We start from the raw sequence: 17,595 nt of genomic DNA on the forward strand, positions 1-17,595 counted from the left end.
AAAGAATAGATGGAAATAATTGAATAAATCTATGAACAGTATTAATTGAACAAACAAATAATGCGAATCGATAAAATTAATCTCTTCCATAGAAAATTAAGTGGATTATAATATTTGGTTTCCTCCTAGGTTTTAGTTGGCAACGTTGTGAATCTCTCGCGTTGTTGATGGCGTTCATGTGGTGCACTGTTGTCAATTTTTGTTGTGTTATCATAGTTTAATGAAGAAATTTTGATTTTTTTTGGACATATTAGCATTGTACGAGTGAGTTTCAATGTTGTGAAGTAATATATTAAGTTGTGCAAGACTTTCAAATGGAAATATCCCTATAGTTTCGTACGAACTCCAAGCTAAAGTAATGTAAAAGATTGCTAGCGAGACGTCGTGTCAACGCCACACATTTCGACTAGTGGCGGTAAATTCGAAAAATTTAAATCCAAAATTTTAAAAGGTATGTTCTTTAAATATTAAAGTTTAGTATATTTCGTGTATTTTTTTGATGATAATGTACAGTAATGTATTAACGTATATTGTGATTTAGAGGTAGGTGTTATTAACTAACACAATGGAAGGTGCAGAATCTAGAGAATTACTTGGAAATGTTGTAATAACTACCAGCGAAGGGGCCGACGGCCACCAATATATTCGTCTCCCAGAAAACTCACAGATCATAAGCTCGGACTTGTTGCAAAACTCAAATGGCCTTGTTGTTGATTTAGGTGGTAGCGATTTCATCCCAGTCACTTACAGGTAATTTATCGACTTTTATTCAACTCTCATTTTTTGAGAATGTTTCCTCTATTACAACGCTACTCACATTGTTTGTTTTTAGCTCCGACGATATACTTTCACAAGAACTAACAGAAGAGGATAGAAACTTAGCTGCTGCCTTAGTTGCCGTTCAGCTGAGTCAGCAACAAAAGCAACAGCAACTTCAGGATGCTACTTTACCACCTTTAATAGGTATTTTAGTCTCTCATTTGTGTTATTTGGATTAAAGTCGTTATTATTTAAACAGGCAATAAAATGCTGGAAGAACATCAACAGCTAATTCTCACCCAAGATAAATCTGGAAATGGACAATATTTAAAAATTGTAAATACAGACAATTTATACATTGACCAGCAGGGTGTACATAAAATTGTAGAAAATGTTAGAATTATTGATGAATCAGACCATATTCAACATGTTGTCGAGGATTCAGCGCATGAGAATAAGATAGAAATTATTGAAAAATCACTTGAAGATGAAAAAATTGAATCCGATGGGGAATCATTGAGGTATTTGTGATGTTAATGTTGTTTGTACAGATATATCTAAATACATTTGTTGTAGGAATGACCACCGGTCATCAAAGAAGTCCCTGCCTCATAAGAAACGTATCAGTAGAAAATTACGCAAGAACAGTGCTGTTAATTTGAAAAAATATGCCTGTTCCTTTTGCACTCAGACTTTTACAGATACTGATGAATACCAAGAACACGAAGGCAGTTGTCAAGCTGCAAAATTACCAGAAGTATCTCCGTTTTCTTGTCAACTGTGCAATACACCATTTGCAGACCAATTGAAGTAAGTACACATGGGTAAAATGTATGTATCGAAATCATGTATAATTATTTTTGTTTAGATTCTTTGAACATTTAAAGAAACATTACGAGCCTGGTGGTCTGGGTATGACAGTGGAACCGCCTGCACCAACCCCGGTGGTAGAGGAGAAGAAAAAGAAATCTTCTCCGGCTCCAAAGCAAGAGAAGAAGCATGTGGTTGAGGAGAAGGAGCCACAAGAAACACTGTTAACTAGCTTGCTCAGTTTGCAGTGCATTGAATGTAATAAAACGTTTAGGAGGCAGAAAACATTTGAGGCTCACATGAGGGATGTTCACACTAACAAACCAGATTTGGAAGATGAATTTTCGGATACAGAGGATATGATGGCAGGTACTCCTAATGCTTAGGTCTAATGTAGGGATAGGGATAATTAAGATGTTTGGAACAAAATTTTACTTTAATGAAAATAATCAAAAGATTATAGTAAAATAAACTTTTGTGACGTTTGAAAAAAAATACTTTTTTACATATTCTAAAGTGGGGTTAGAGTCCTATGTCTATGTGTCAAGTTTAACAAATATACAGGGTCGTTCAATATATCGTGTGATACATCAAAACATGGGACATATTTAGGAAATTTCATGTTAATTTTGAAAAAGTCAAATATTATCTCTCCAGATAATTTTATGCAAAAGTTTTATTAGACTTATTTACTGTTACTAAAAAACTTTCGTGTAGAATTTCGATTTATTTGGAGTAGGTATTTAAATGTTATTTGCAAAAATAATACGGCCCAGAGAAATCCACAATTAAAATACCAACAAAAACGTGATTTTTGGTAATTGTAATATTCAGTGTCACATTTTGTTGACAAGACCATAGACTAATGTCATGTACTAAAGATAGATTGGACACTGATATAAAACAGTCCTTCACTTAGAGCCACCTGGTGATCCGGAAGAAACTAATGAAGAGTTTTGGCATGACACAATTTTAGCGTTTGGTTATTTATTAACGCTAACTAAAACGGTAACGTTATTCAAGCACAAAATTATTCCTTGTAAAATATAAAATAATAAATATAGACTTGTTTACTATATCTTATGTTTTATTAAATCATTAGAAGTGTAACATATTCAAAACTAAAAATAAAATTATGAATACATACATTTTAAACACCAACAATAGAGCAAATAACGGCTATTTTTTTTTATTTAAGAAATAAATTATAATATAGTAAAAATATTATAGACTACTTATTTACTGTTACTAAAAATACTATTTTACCAACTATGTACTTACTTATTTATGATTGAACATTTTTTTATTTCGTTCATATTATTTGTTATCATTTATATGTTTAAAAAAATGTCTTTAATAAAAAAGTTTAGTATCTAACACGAAAATGGTGATCGACCGTAAATATCAAAATGCACAAACTAATAAAAACACAAACTATAAACACAAATCACCGAACTTTCCGGCAAATCAGGAATATCTGAATTAATAATAATTATTTAAAAATGATTTAAAAATAACGTGACGGATCACCAACATTTTGACAACTAGATCAAAGCTAGACCATAGATGATAGTAAATATAGAGGCTGTCATGTTATCTTCGTATATAAATTAGAAACCTGTACTTTTTTTCATGTCTTTTGCGCCGTCTGGCGATGCGGAAGAAACTAAATTTGTAGTCCCATAAAATTACTATTGAGTGACTAGGGCCTGGACAAGACTTTGTTAGATTTAGAATGGGTGGTTAATTTTTTTCTGAATAGGCTACTATTACACTATCAAATTTCTTTAGCAAAGAATTTGACAGTGTAATATGTGTGATTTTATAAAATATTGTATATTAACACTGTCAAATTTTACTTTACAGAAGAAAAATCGGTCATCGGTTCACAGTTTTCACCCTTCCCGTACTTTTCCTTGATTTTTGCGAAAGTTAAATGTTACAGCACTTAGTCAAACAAAGACACCTAAAATCTCATTCAAATCGGAATACAGGTTCTTAAAATATCTAAAAAAATGTGTTTATTTTTAAAAGTTTGATGCCCTCTAACGGACAAACGAAGCACTTTTGTATAGAGGTAAATTGTGTCCAATGAACTTATTTTGAATCCAAAAATACATAGTAGTTTTGTATCCATGGAAATTAGACACCCTGTATATCAGTTAATATTTTTCGGAAATTTAATAAAAAAATCTACTATAAGTGGCAAAATAATTATTAATTTGGATCAGGTTGAATAAGAAATACAATATAATGTGTTTTAAGGTATCAATGTTATGGTCGATAATGATAGCACTATGGGCGACAATAATGAGGACGACAGTAAAGCATGGTATCAAGAGGAAGAACTACATCAGACAGAAAAAGACCTAGAAGAACTGGAAAATAAAGACGACCATATTTGTCACCTTTGCAAGCAACCTTTTGCCCTAAGAGCAATCCTTCTACAACATTTAGTAACGTGTAGACTGGCCACAGGAAATTCAGGTAATTTTCTGAAAAGCATTAGTGATTTAGTATTTTTAATTATAACCAATCGTAGATCCAACGCCTGCTGTAATTGTGAGAAAGAAAAACAAAAAAGTGAAGGAGAAGCTAAATTGTGAGTTGTGTGACAGAGTGTTTAAACATAGGAACTCTTTGGTTTACCATATGAGGAGTCACAGCGGTATCAGGCCACATCAGTGCGACTCTTGTGGTAAAAGCTTCTTTGCTTCAAGTGCACTCAAAGGTATTTTTTTTTAATTTTTTACTTTTTCAGTTTTATCTATTAACTCTTTTAAATATTTTTATAAGTAATTTAGGTAAATAAAAACTATATGATTAGCCAACAATTTCTGTCTGGTCCACCGGGTGCGTCTCAAAAGTGGCTCACCCCCTATAACTTTTTTTATTTTTTCAGATAAAACAACGAGATTTGGTATGTTAGTATATGACATAAATTGAGATTGATTGACGTATTCAGTTGTTTTCGGTCACTTCCGGTTTCACCGGAAATGACTACAACTTTTGATTTTTAAATGGCACCCTCGGTATTTTTTTACTTTATTCGATAGAAAATGACATTCTGAATCGAATGACATATCATATGTCAATTTTTGACATAGTCACTCAAAAACGAATTCTATTTTACATTTCAATCTAGAGTAGCTGTGTTAAAAACATTAATTTTTAATCAAAGAGCCTTGGAAAAATAGATTTGATTGTCTAATGTTTTTAGTGTTTAGTCCTGGCCAGTTAAAAGATGCCCAAATCTTAGTTTTAATCATATCTCAATTTTTTTAAATGGAACGAGGGTGGTTCATTAGCATATTTGGAAAAAGCATTTTTTTACGAATAATTTGATACCACACACTTGGTATTTTGAGTCAAATTGTCGTTATGAACCGCATGTTACAATTTCAAATAAACCATATGCCAAAATATCGAATGTTGACATATGATATGTCATTCGATTTAGCACTGTAGCGCTAATAACGCATAAATCTAAAAAATGAATAAAAGAATAAAAAAATAAGAGAATAAAAGTAACATAACCAAACATTACCCAAAAAAGCTTTGTTTTTATTTTTTAGAATATAAAACAATTATTTTTATATATTAGAGGCCCAGTATATTGCTGCTGAATAAAAATCGATAATTTATTTCATGTGACATGAAAATAAAATTTGATTTTTTTTAAACCCGCGCCTTCACATCAAATATTTATCTCTTTTGAATCATTTCCTGTTCCAAAAATTTTTGGCGCATATTTTAACACGTTAAGCCTCGGGTGGCATTTCACTGGTACCTTTTAGTGTACCCCTGGGACCGCGTGATATCACAATTATGCCACACAGTAATATTTGATTTCGGACGCCGAGGCATCAAGGCGATTGCACGCTGCTGTGTAATGTAGTCGGTTTTGAAAATCTGGCGGTCCAAAGGGTACATGCATGTTAGCGGGTTGGGGAAATTTTAGAACCTATAAATTTTATCGCATTGTAAAACAGACAATCATTTTTTAGCAGTTTTTGTTATATATCATTAAAAATACAGTACAACTAAAAACTAATTAGGATAAATATATTTTAAACATTTTTGGTAGCTGAAAACACTTCAAAAAAGCAAGAAATACAGACACTGGTTTTACAAACGGAATACAGGTATTTTGATCGTGGCGTTTTATTTTGTGCTTCTGCCCTACCCAGTTCTTGCTTGATTCTTGGGTAGCAAACAACACATCTGTTCTTTTTGCCTTCTCTCAAACGATGATTATTACTACCTATTATATTTTCTATATCTATATTTTCCAGGCTATTTGTTATTGTATTGTACAAGGTACTCACGGTCCAAATAAGAATATTTCATCCTTAGGACGGGGTGGCATCAACGCGATGACTCAAAAATAAACAAAAAAAACCTTGAAAATGCCTTTTTCGGCGTATATTAAACCTTACCTACACATGTATAGACCAAATATAAAGGTCTGAAGCAGAAAAAAAACCGGTCCCAACAAAACATTTTTTTTAGTATCACGCCGGTGCTCAACGTGTTAAATTTTAGGTTTTTGCTTCAGTAGCGCCATCTTAAGTCTTCCCTTTTTTATGACCATTTTCTAATGCACAAAGATATTTCTCCTTACCTCTACACTCTATAGTTTTGATATCAATCAAAACGATCTCAATATTAACTATGTAATTTATGGTTGACGTTAAATTATTGAATTTAAGTTTTTGATTGATTTTTTTATTTGTTTAGTTCATTTAAGGCTGCATTCCGGCGATAAGCCTTACGATTGCGAACACTGCGGACGCAAATTCAGACAGTGGGGCGATTTGAAATATCACATAACCTCAATCCATTCGACGGAGAAGAACTACCAATGCGAATATTGCGGCAAGGAATTTGCCAGGAAATATTCGTTAGTGGTTCATAGAAGAATACATACAGGTATGTAAAAGTGATCATAAGGTAATTTTTAATAATAAATTATCTAAACTATGGGTTTATTATGAAACACAAATTAGCGACTTGTAGTATATTGTTTCTTGTATAAGCGTTTGTAAAGCTTTCATTAATACAAAGAAACTGCTCTTTTTTTGTGAGTAAATAATTAGTACGATATTAAATACCGATTTGGTCATTTTACAAGTGTGGTCTGGATTTACACGTATAAGACAGAATAATATAAATTACCAGTTGACACACAGAGAGACATAATCAAAAGCGGCATACAGTGTTGCCGGTTTGTAGGAAAATTTGTGTAGAAAGAAAAAACTATTTTAAAAACTTTCATGTATACTACTGAAATAAAGATAATATATCTAAGCTTAAATATAATCTATTACATCTGTAGTAAAATGAGTAACTAATTGTGAAAAATAAGGTTCCAACCCTAGATGCAACATTTTGTGCGGTTTGAACTTTTGATGCAAAATCCGGCAATACCGCATAGAAGAAACATATCAACCCAACTTTTATCTCTTTTTAATACATTTGATTAATTTTCCATTAAGCTGTCTACATCACTGTTTTACACGATAAAATCCAGACCACACTTCTAAAATGACAAAATCTGTATATTACCAAATTAATTGAAGAGGTTATAGGCTTGGTGCATTCTCCGCCGGTGCTGTCACCATCGGAGAATATCTTAAACAACCGGCATATACAAATACACGGGTTTAAATAGATATATTTTATATAGATATTTATCTGCCAACCCCGAGCTCAGAACTAGTTAAGGGCTCAATACTGTACAATGCCAAGAAAATGTACAATGATTTGCCTTCGAATATCAAGTCACTTTCATTCTTTCCCGCATTTCGCAAAGCTCTGAAATCATACTTACTGGAGAGAGCCCTATATATGCGATAAACGACTTTTTTGTTGATGTTTAATCATGAACAATTTTGAATTTTAAAATTTTGATCATCTCACACTGGTTAAAGGTCTAGTATTTAATATTTTATAACTCTTGATTTTATTATATATAACATGATTTTATTCATTTACAGTTTTCCTTTTGTAAAATTTTCTTGATATGCCTGTGTTCTGCAATGTCCATATATGTTTTATTTTTAATTTTATGACGTAAATTTTTTTGAATTGATTTGTATTGTATGACTTTTTTTTATTATTTGTATATTTATTTTTGTGCTTTTTTGTTTTGTGAATGCTTTGTCGATGAAGCTATTTTGGCTATTTATACAATAAAGCGTTGTTTTTTTTTATAGCGAGTATACGAAAAATTTATTATTTAATTATTCCAAAAGTTTTAGAAATTATATTTTGTGAAAATTCTAAAAATAAAATAAAAAAGTAAATATTCTGATATCTTCAGAAGTTCTAACTTTTATTATAATTTATTATTGAAGCTAATAAAGCTTTTTAAACGAGTTCAACTACGGTAGCGAGCATAGTTTTACGTCCCGATTTTGCTAGCATAGACATAATGAGCTATTTCAGTTATAACGATTTTTTTTAAAGGTACATAAGTATTTTAAGCAAAGTACAGGGTGGGCCAAATTCGACTCTTTTAAATGGAAACACCCTTTTCTATAGGAGATAGACAAAAACTAATATCGGTGTCTGGGGCTCAATTTTTGTCAAAAACATGATGGTGAAAACCGCATATCGATATCTGTTACCGTTTCGGAGTGTTTCTCAAAAATATGCATTTTTAACAAATTGCTGTAACTTTTTTGCTATGGAAAATTTTGTATTTTTTTTGAAAATTTGAAAACATTTCCAAAGCACCTTTTTACGTAGATTTTAATGGTTTAAGTATAATTTTTTTAAAATTAATAATTTAAGAATTATCAACAGAAAATTTGATTTTCTATATGGGACACCCTGTATATTTTTAATTTATTGAAAATAATTTAAAATTACCTTTCCAAAAATATAACACACTTGATATTTTGCTCGATTCTTCTTCGAGATATAGAGTATATAAAAATTCGCCCGCTTTAAATAAGTAGGCTTTGAACGGCACCGGCTGTAATGCAAAAAAATTCTAGCTGTGAGCATCAGTTAAAACGAAAATAATATTTGCTATGAGAGATGCAGAATTTTAGAACAATTTAAATATATATTTAACCAACATCAACACATTTAAACTAAATCTAATAACAATAAAAATAAACCAAAACATGAGATTTTGCTACAGGTGTTTGCTACGACATATCGACCGTCTTCTGTTATAGACAGACGGGGCAGTTTTTGAACATTTTTCGCGGAATTTATTAACTCAGTGGGGGTGAAAGATACCCTCTCATAACTGCTAAGTATTTCTAATTCTTGTCTAGATTATACGGAAGAACAAGGAACCTTTATTCTTCCGCAAATATATCCATAGGATTAGATCCATGGGCACTAAGTCAGGCGGCCTCGACGGCCAACGGCTAGGATCTTGGTTAGCTATTAAATTATTCTTGAACTTGGCTGCAAAAATTTGCTGATAACTTCAACGTTCAGAGGCGGTGCGTGGTCTTACTGGAAAAATATGTTTTCGAGTTCCATTAGGAGCAGATCATCAATAAGGGATCCAAAGCCTACTAGTTAAAAGTGGCAAACTTTTAAAAATTCTATATTTCGAAGGGGATTATAACAAAATATCAAGTGTGCTATATTGTTGGAGAGGTAATTTTAAATTCTTTTCAGTTAATTAAAAATATAGAGGGTGTTCCAAATAAAAAATCAATTTTTCTGTTGATAACTATTAAATTATTAATTTAAAAAAAATATACTTAAACCATTAAATTCTACGTAAAAAGGTGCTTTGGAAATGTTTTCATAGAAATACAAAATTTTCCATAGCAAAAAAGTTACAGCGATTTGTTAAAAATGTACATTTTTGAAAAACACCCTTAACTCCGAAACGGTAACATATATTGATGTGCGGTTTTCACCATCATGTTTTTGATGAAAATTGAGCTCCAGACACCAATATTAGTTTTCGTCTATCTCCTATAGAAAAGGGTGTTTCCATTTAAAAGTGTCGAATTTGACCCACCCTGTACATAAGTAATTTAAGCACTAGTTGATTATATCTATTTAATTTTTTGATTATGTAATGGGCACTTTGTTTACGCACTTGTTTCGTCCAACTGCTTGAATCCATTTTTGCTTTTGATTAAATCGGTGTGAGAAGTTGTGAAGCTATATACACAAATCAAACGCCCAGTTCGGGAATTTATATTTCGACTAACTATTAACACTAAGTACTGCAACTTGCAAATTAAAACAAAGAATCAGTAGCTAAATCTATATAATAGAGGTATAATAGTATATTGGGGAATCCCCGAACACGATAGAAGCTTCCAGAAGAATGATTCTGAAGATCGGCGAATGTTCGCGAACATTCCCTCATTACTAATAGGATTGTTCTAAGTATTTACAGTGTGTTTTTCTTTCAGGCGAACGTAACTACAAATGCGAGTACTGCGGTAAGACATTTAGAGCCTCCTCCTATTTGCAAAATCACAGGAAGATCCATACGGGAGAAAAACCTCATAATTGTTCCATATGTTCGAAACCATTCAGGGTGCGATCCGATATGAAACGACACGAGAAAACTCACGGAAAGATGGGATCTACCAGGTAAAATTTTAGATTTTTGGATAGTATTACTCTTTGAGGTTAAGGAAAAATATAAATTTCTTCAAAAAAATTTCTGGCTATTACGCCACTGTGAGAAAATCTACAAAATAAAATAGTTGTTTAATAGCCATATACATATTACTAACCTCTACTTTTTTGAAGAGATGAATATATCTCTATACTGTAGGGTGTCCGTTATTTCCCAAGTTAATTTTTTTTGTTGCCGCGCTCTGAAATTTTAGTTTTTGCTCTAAAAAAAAATCCATCGTAAACAAGCTCTCAAGGCGGAACTCAAGAACTTGGAAGATTCCATCCGCAACCTGGAATGGAAATCTTGCAATGGTCTAAGACACTCGAAGAAGTTTCTGAGGGCTTATGATCAAGAAAAATCACAGATCTTCCTGGGTCTGAGTAAGAACAATCTTCGGATTGTCACGGGGTTTTTAACAGGACACTGTCTCCTCAATGAACACCTCAATAGATTGAAACTAAGAAGAAACGGCGAATGCAGATTCTGTGGGGAAGATGGTGAAACACCAGTAAACCTCATCACTGAGTGCGCCGAGACGACAACCATTCGTGCCATGAACTTTGGTACGACTGATATTGGAGATGGAGAACTACCCTCTATAAAACCGTCCCAGATACTGGCTTTTGTCAAAGCCCTGGGACTGTATGATGAGTTATGATTCAAGAAAGGGGGACACAATGGATCTGTAAGGTCGAAGTGATTAACCCCCCTCCCACTCATTCTAAAAAAAAAATTCTAAACAAGCTCTTAATTTTTAATTTAAACCGTGCCGGAATCATGATACTTTTTGCATTTAAATAACATGGGATTTTCTGACCTTTTGCGTTTAATTTGTTATCTCCAAAGCAAATGAATTTACAGCGTATTTACGTATTACATATACAAAATTTTACGCTCTACAAAAAAGGTCTCTTTGGTTTTTTCCATAAAAACATTCCTTTAAAAGTTATTCGCGGTCAAAGTTATGCACTGAAAGGCAATGAAACAATAACCTTACATTATAGTTTTGATCAATTGATCATAGATGGCGCAATATTAGTTTTCCATATTAAAGTTGGTATAGAAATATTGTTTTATTGAAAAAAGTATGGCTCTAGATCCTTTTTAGTCAAAATCAAAAGGTGCAATTTGAATTTGCATTGAAAAGAATGAATGTGAATCATAGAAAAAATTGATTATAAACTATGTGCATAACTTTGACCGCGAATAACTTTTAAAGGAATGTTATATATAATATGTTTTTATGGAAAAAACCAAAGAGACCTTTTTTGTAGAGCGTAAAATTTTGTATTAGAATATGTCGAATTTGTTGAAGCTCTAGGTTCATTTGCTTTGGAGATAAAAAATTAAATGCAAAAGATCAGAAAACCTCATGTTATTTAAATGGGAAAAGTATCAAGATTCCGGCACGGTTTAAATTAAAAATTAATAGCTTGTGTACGTCGGATAATTTTTTTAGAGCAAAAACTAAAATTTCAGAGGACGGCAGCAAAAAAAATCAACTTGGGAATTAACAGACACTCTACTATACCGCCACAGAGGTATAGACAAAGCTAATGGCTATCTATCCTATTGCAGAGGAACGGCTGCCAAAGTTCAGTCGCAAACTCAGACGATTAAAGTGCAAAAAGATGAAGTGGAAGAAAACGATGAATCCAACGAACTTCACATTGGTGAAGAGGAAGATGGGGCCGAACATATTTTAGGAGGTTTTGAACACCAAGAAATCGAAATGATGAGCACGACAGGCATTACCAAGAGAAATTTGTAAGTAGACAATGTTAATTTTTATTAATTTATTTTAATTGATATCGATATATACCGGGTGGTGCATCGTCGTTGGAAACATAGGAACTCGCATGCAAATTTTGAACTGTCCAGATATTGGCTTCCCTGTTAATTTTACAGCGAAGTCGTAAATAGGTTTTTTTAAATGTCTGCGTATACTGAATACTAGGGTACACCAAAAAAAATGTTGTTTCCTTTTAGTTGTCGTAAAATATCGTTCAGGATGATGAAAAAATTATTATAAAGTTTGAGCTTTTAATATTAATATCAAGAGGTGCCGATGATTGGTGCATCGTGATTTTCTATTTTTCATTTAAATATTACAGGGAAACAAATTCTTTTTTTTTTTTTTTTGCGTTCTAACAAATCAGCGTTTTGTACAAATCAATACATATTCTTGTAGGAAATTGAACGGTCTTCAAAAAAGGTCTGATATGAATTTTCATTTAATCGACTCATTTGAAAGTTATTGACGGTTAAGTTCAATTAATTTCAAATCGCATATGATACGATTTTTGACCGAGATCTACGGCACGCTACACATCCAACTATTTTTCATTTTTTTTTTTCGATAAATCGCAATAGCGTCACTGTTAGTTTAAGTTCTGTCATAATTTCCTTCAAGATTTACTACCTCTAAACAACTACCAGTGGTATTACAACAGACCGACAGTGCATTTCCGAATCTATATACCCGATATTCATTGTGTATGGCGTTTATAGTTTTCAGTTGTTTGATGTTTGTTTATTACATTGCCCATTTGTCCCTCTTTATCCGTAGCATTTTATTTTTTATTCCTTTATGATTTTATACGTTCTGTAGCATACCTGTGACGTAGTTACCGCTTCGCTCCTATTGGTCCAAAAGTTACGAGGCAACCTGTTTAATATAGTAACCTTGCACTGGGGTCCCAAATCCGTCTACCCTGCATGATAACAAGGATGTCCAACAACAAAATCCTTGACAGTGATAGAGGTTTATTTTATTTTACAAAGAATTAAGTTGGTACAATTGGAACGCATAGCAGAAAATTAATATATTTCAATATATTTAAAATTTGACTGATAGTGATTAAATCGAGTTATTTTATTTAAAATAAAAAAACGGTATGTGTTTATATATATATATATATATATATATATATATATATATATATATATATATATATATATATATATATATATATATATTATAAACTATTATAATACAAAACAAACAAGAACAAAACACCACATACCAAAAGAATATAAAAAAGAACTATTTCTTACCATCAATCAAGCTTAAAGAAAATTCGGGCATTTATTATTATATTTATCAATATAACTTATGTACAAATACAAATTTGTAATATTCCACAGGAATAAATAAAACGAACTATTTTATTAATAATAACACTTACCAAAATTTTATACCTTATAGGTTGATTAATTAACTTTAATCTTAATTTTTTAAGCCAGTACCTTTTTCACATTATTTTTCTGCAGTACTAAAATCCATTATTTACCTATCGTGTGATGTCGATATTTTACAGCTAGTCCAGTAGTATATGTTTAGTATGATCCTTGTAGCATATACAAAATGCACTTATCTACGACGAGATTGTATACAAACTTTATTGATGGTAACTTTATTGGTTTATAAGACTTTCTGTCTGGGCAGCGAGTATTAACTATAAACTATGCTGGTCTACAGTTAATTTTCCCTCGATTTTTCCTCCACTTGACTTCAAAAGACACAAAACACACGTAATAACACGAATCAAAATGCATCATCTTCCAAAACGCAGATATTTGACATAAGTTGACACAAAATTATAACCTATAATTTGGCAAGATTTTGACAAGCCTCAAAAATCTAAAGGCGAGTTCATACGCATCGGCGTCCGTTTGTCATTCATCGTTCCGTTAAACTATGGAGTGGAGGAGAAAGTAACGAGGTACCGAGGTAAGGAGAAACAACTCCGTGCATTAAAAAATGGTCAAAAAAAGGGAAGAATTAGGATGGCGCTGCTGTAGCAAAAACCTAAAATTTAAGACATGCGCCGAACATTTTTAGAACAGCTAATTCAAAAGACAAATATTTGACGTGAATCATATACGTGAAGCCGCGGGTTTCAAAAAAATACAAATTTTATTTTCATGTCACATGAAATAAATTACAGATTTTTATTCAGCAGCATAGACTAGGCCCTTTTTTTATTGTTTCGATCCGTGATTGTTTCTCATAAGTTATTTCGCAAATGTCATTCAAGACGATGAAAAAATATTCTCATCGTTTTAGCTTAAAATTAATGTTAATTATAATTAAGAAAATTTTATTTAAAGTAATATTTGGTGATGGGTTTAAAATAAATATAATGCAGCTTTAAAATAACTTCATACCTACATTTATTTAGTATAAAAGTAAGTCAATATGTGGTTTTATTATCGATTATTTAGAAGCAATAGACTGAGCCTTTTTTTATTGTTTCTCATAAGTTATTTCGTAAATCTCATTCAAGATGAAAAAACTTTAGTTTAAAATTAATGTTAATTATAATTAGGAAAACTTTTTGATTTAAATAAATATAATGCAGGTCAAAAATAACGTAACACATTTTATTTAGTATAAAAATTAAGCCCACATAATGTAGTTTTATACTGTACAAATATTTATTTACGTTTTGCCATCGTAGTTGCCATTCATTCAGAATAGTGGATTTTAAATGTTCGATAGTCGGATGGCTTAACTACCTTAATATCAACTACTTCTAGACAAGAATCGTGTGCAGTATTATCTTCTTTTTCACTCCCAGCTATTCCAACATGGCTTGGGACGTTGAATAATATAATTTTATAGCCCTTCCAGATCCTCATGTCTTCCTTGTAGTTCACCCAATAGAATCGTTATTGCTCTACAAAATGTTGATCTATCAAGGGATGTTTATGTGTGTAATATTACTATTTATGTGTATAATAATACTGTATGATCGAAAAAACACGGCGTCCAGTTGGCTTGGAAATGAACATCGATGACATTCTCCATATCATTTTACATATAAAATGACAGCAATCTTCATTTCATATTTTTTATTCGTTCAAATTGTACTTACGTGTATAATATTCATTTAATGGTTCCTGTTTTAGTTGCTGGTGTTGATATTTTGGTCTTTTAAGGCGGGCGGCCACTGCGAGCGAAACTAAACTAAGCGAAGATGAGATTTGTAAGAATTAGCTTCCATACTTTTTAATGCGTCAGCGGCTACTTGAGCGAAACAAAACGAAAATATATGAACGAAGATTCGAATCGTAGTTTAGTTTCGCTCGTTTTAGTTCGTGACAGGTTCCAGCGAATTTTTCGCAGCGATTAGTTCTATGATAGCAGAGATACAATATGAAAACTTAGCTGACTACTGACCGAAAATCGTTCCCAATGGAGTTCCCATTTAATTACCGTTTGTTTTCATATTCTTAGCTTAGTTTAGTGCAGTGGCCGCTCGCCTTTATTCTGTTGTTGCTCTACAAAATGTTGATATTTATGTGTATAATATTACTCTTTCTGTGTATAATATTCATTTAATGGTTCCCTTCTTGCTTGTTGCTGTTGTTGCAACTCAGAATTTAAATTAACCTGGGGCAGTAGGTAGAGCTTCATCCTCCAATATTTTCCTATGTAAATACTATAAGCGGACAGTATTTCTGATGACAGTTTTATCATAAGCTTTAACATCTTGTTCTTTAAAATGAAACTGCCATACCTTATCTGTAGATTTCAAAGCAATATCTAATGCTTTTGACCATCGCTGTAATCTAATTCTTGTCTGAAAATCAATACCTAATAATATATTATCCTGATGATTTTGATTTTTGATAGATTATTAAAATACAGCACTTATTTCTTGAAAGTACCTACAATTTTTATGTATTTCCTACTTTTACTTGTTTAAAAAAATGCCAACAATTTGTGCATGTCTGTCAAACTTTAAAATCATTAAATAAATTTTATTCAGGTTGTAAAAATATACTTTGTAACATGTATGTCAATAATCTTACGAAAAATTTTTTGATTGAAACACTTTTGATTGACTCTAATTTTTACATATAGTACAAATAATACAAATACTAAATTATATTATGTATTTTACATACCGTAGGCTTTGCCTTTGCTCTTTATTTTTCCATCAGCTATTCAATCAACTTCGCATCACACACACTTTAACCATTGTTAAATAATAAATAGAGCACAAAATATGGATAAACAATGATTATTTTATATTCTAAAAAATAAAAACAAAGCTTTTTTTGGGTAATGTTTAGTTATATTTATTTTTATTCTCTTATCTATGGGTACTTTTCCTTTTTTAGATTTATGCGTTTTTAGCGCCACTGTGGTCATTTGGCGAACCCTTATTCTTCCCATTTTGTGACCACTTTTTCAATAAAAGTCCCATAAGAGTTGTTTCTCCTTACCTCTACACTCCATACGTCAAACCTATAAAATGGAAGTAATATGATCTGTCATTTTTGAAATAAACCAATAAAACTGGTTAAAAACAACAAGAGATGACGGACGCATGACAGATTTATATTTAAACCCATCCATAGTTAACTTAAAAAATATTAGACACTTTTTTTAGTAAAATAAATAGATTGGTATGGGACGTCATCTGCTTTTCTTCTGTCATCGTCTGTCGAAATCTTACCTGAGAAAAAAACAGAGTATACTCTTTCCTTGATTTTTTTATTCAAAGGATTAAACATAATTAGGCCTCTTCTTTAATTTTTTTTTATTCAGTGGTAGTGACAAATCGGTTTTATTTCAGGTATACCAACGGACACGAACTATTTTTGGTGACGTACCCTAACGAAATACTACCAAGAGGCTCCGGTAACACGGAAACGTGGATTCACACCAGCCATCCATAAAAATCTGTATATATTTTATATTGTTACTTATCTAGAAGTATTTTAGATATATTTTTTTAAATTACCTTATTCGTTAGTAATAACATAATTTCAAAATAAATATCTTTTTTAGTAGAGGTTTTATTCCGGACATACCATAGAATTTTAGAGTTAACTGTAAATTTTTATTTAATATTTATTTTTAAGTTTTCTTTAGTTTAAATAAAGGAAAATGACCTGAAAGAACGTATTATGTTCTAATCAAAATTTCTTTATAGCAATTAAATATTGATTTTACTGTAGGGTCTAGATGGTTAAATACAGAGTTATGATATGATAATATATAGAAGATGACAAAAATATAACTTTATTTCAATTTTAAAAACGTTTGATTTTTAGACACCTTAAATGTGTTCGAAATTCATTTAAAATTGGCAAAATTATTGGCATGATGTATAAAAAATGGAGAATAAACTATGTACAGTAAGAAGATGTAGTTTTATTTATATTTTTTCTCGAAAAAAAAGTTTTAGTTTAATACTTCCATTTAAATCCCGAATAACTTATGAAAAGGAATTCAGAAATTTTCAAAAATGAAAGCAATTAAAAAACGTGCGAGAAGAAATAAAGTTTTTACCTATTCTCGCTGTTAAAGTATCATTTAATCTACCCTTGCGGTTAAAGTACTATTTGGTACTATTTTATCTACTATTTTTGATAGATATAAGGTAATGTTA

The 17,595-nt window shown here is 31.4% G+C and overlaps 1 protein-coding gene across 1 annotated transcript; it reads left to right on the forward strand.

Moving 5' to 3' along the window:
* Positions 1–115: 115 nt before the first annotated feature.
* Positions 116–17,218, forward strand: LOC115874619 (zinc finger protein 271-like). Its single transcript, XM_030889829.1, has 12 exons — positions 116–451; positions 542–750; positions 833–963; positions 1,019–1,280; positions 1,336–1,569; positions 1,628–1,938; positions 3,835–4,056; positions 4,112–4,300; positions 6,310–6,501; positions 9,972–10,155; positions 11,765–11,953; positions 16,777–17,218. The coding sequence occupies exons 2-12, from the start codon at positions 566–568 to the stop codon at positions 16,877–16,879; spliced, it is 2,202 nt and encodes a 733-aa protein (XP_030745689.1). The 5' UTR covers positions 116–451; positions 542–565; the 3' UTR covers positions 16,880–17,218.
* Positions 17,219–17,595: the final 377 nt, after the last annotated feature.

Source organism: Sitophilus oryzae, unplaced genomic scaffold (assembly GCF_002938485.1).
Source record: "Sitophilus oryzae breed Bouriz unplaced genomic scaffold, Soryzae_2.0 scaffold_1297_pilon_pilon, whole genome shotgun sequence".
NCBI classification, from domain to species: Eukaryota; Metazoa; Arthropoda; class Insecta; order Coleoptera; family Curculionidae; genus Sitophilus; species Sitophilus oryzae.

Coding starts and splice junctions, on each gene's coding strand:
- LOC115874619 (XM_030889829.1), top strand. CDS start 566: ATGGAAGGTGCAGAATCTAGAGAATTACTTGGAAATGTTGTAATAACT. Junction 1,570..1,627: donor CCATTTGCAGACCAATTGAA/GTAAGTACACAT, acceptor ATTTTTGTTTAG/ATTCTTTGAACATTTAAAGA. Junction 4,301..6,309: donor TGCTTCAAGTGCACTCAAAG/GTATTTTTTTTT, acceptor TTATTTGTTTAG/TTCATTTAAGGCTGCATTCC.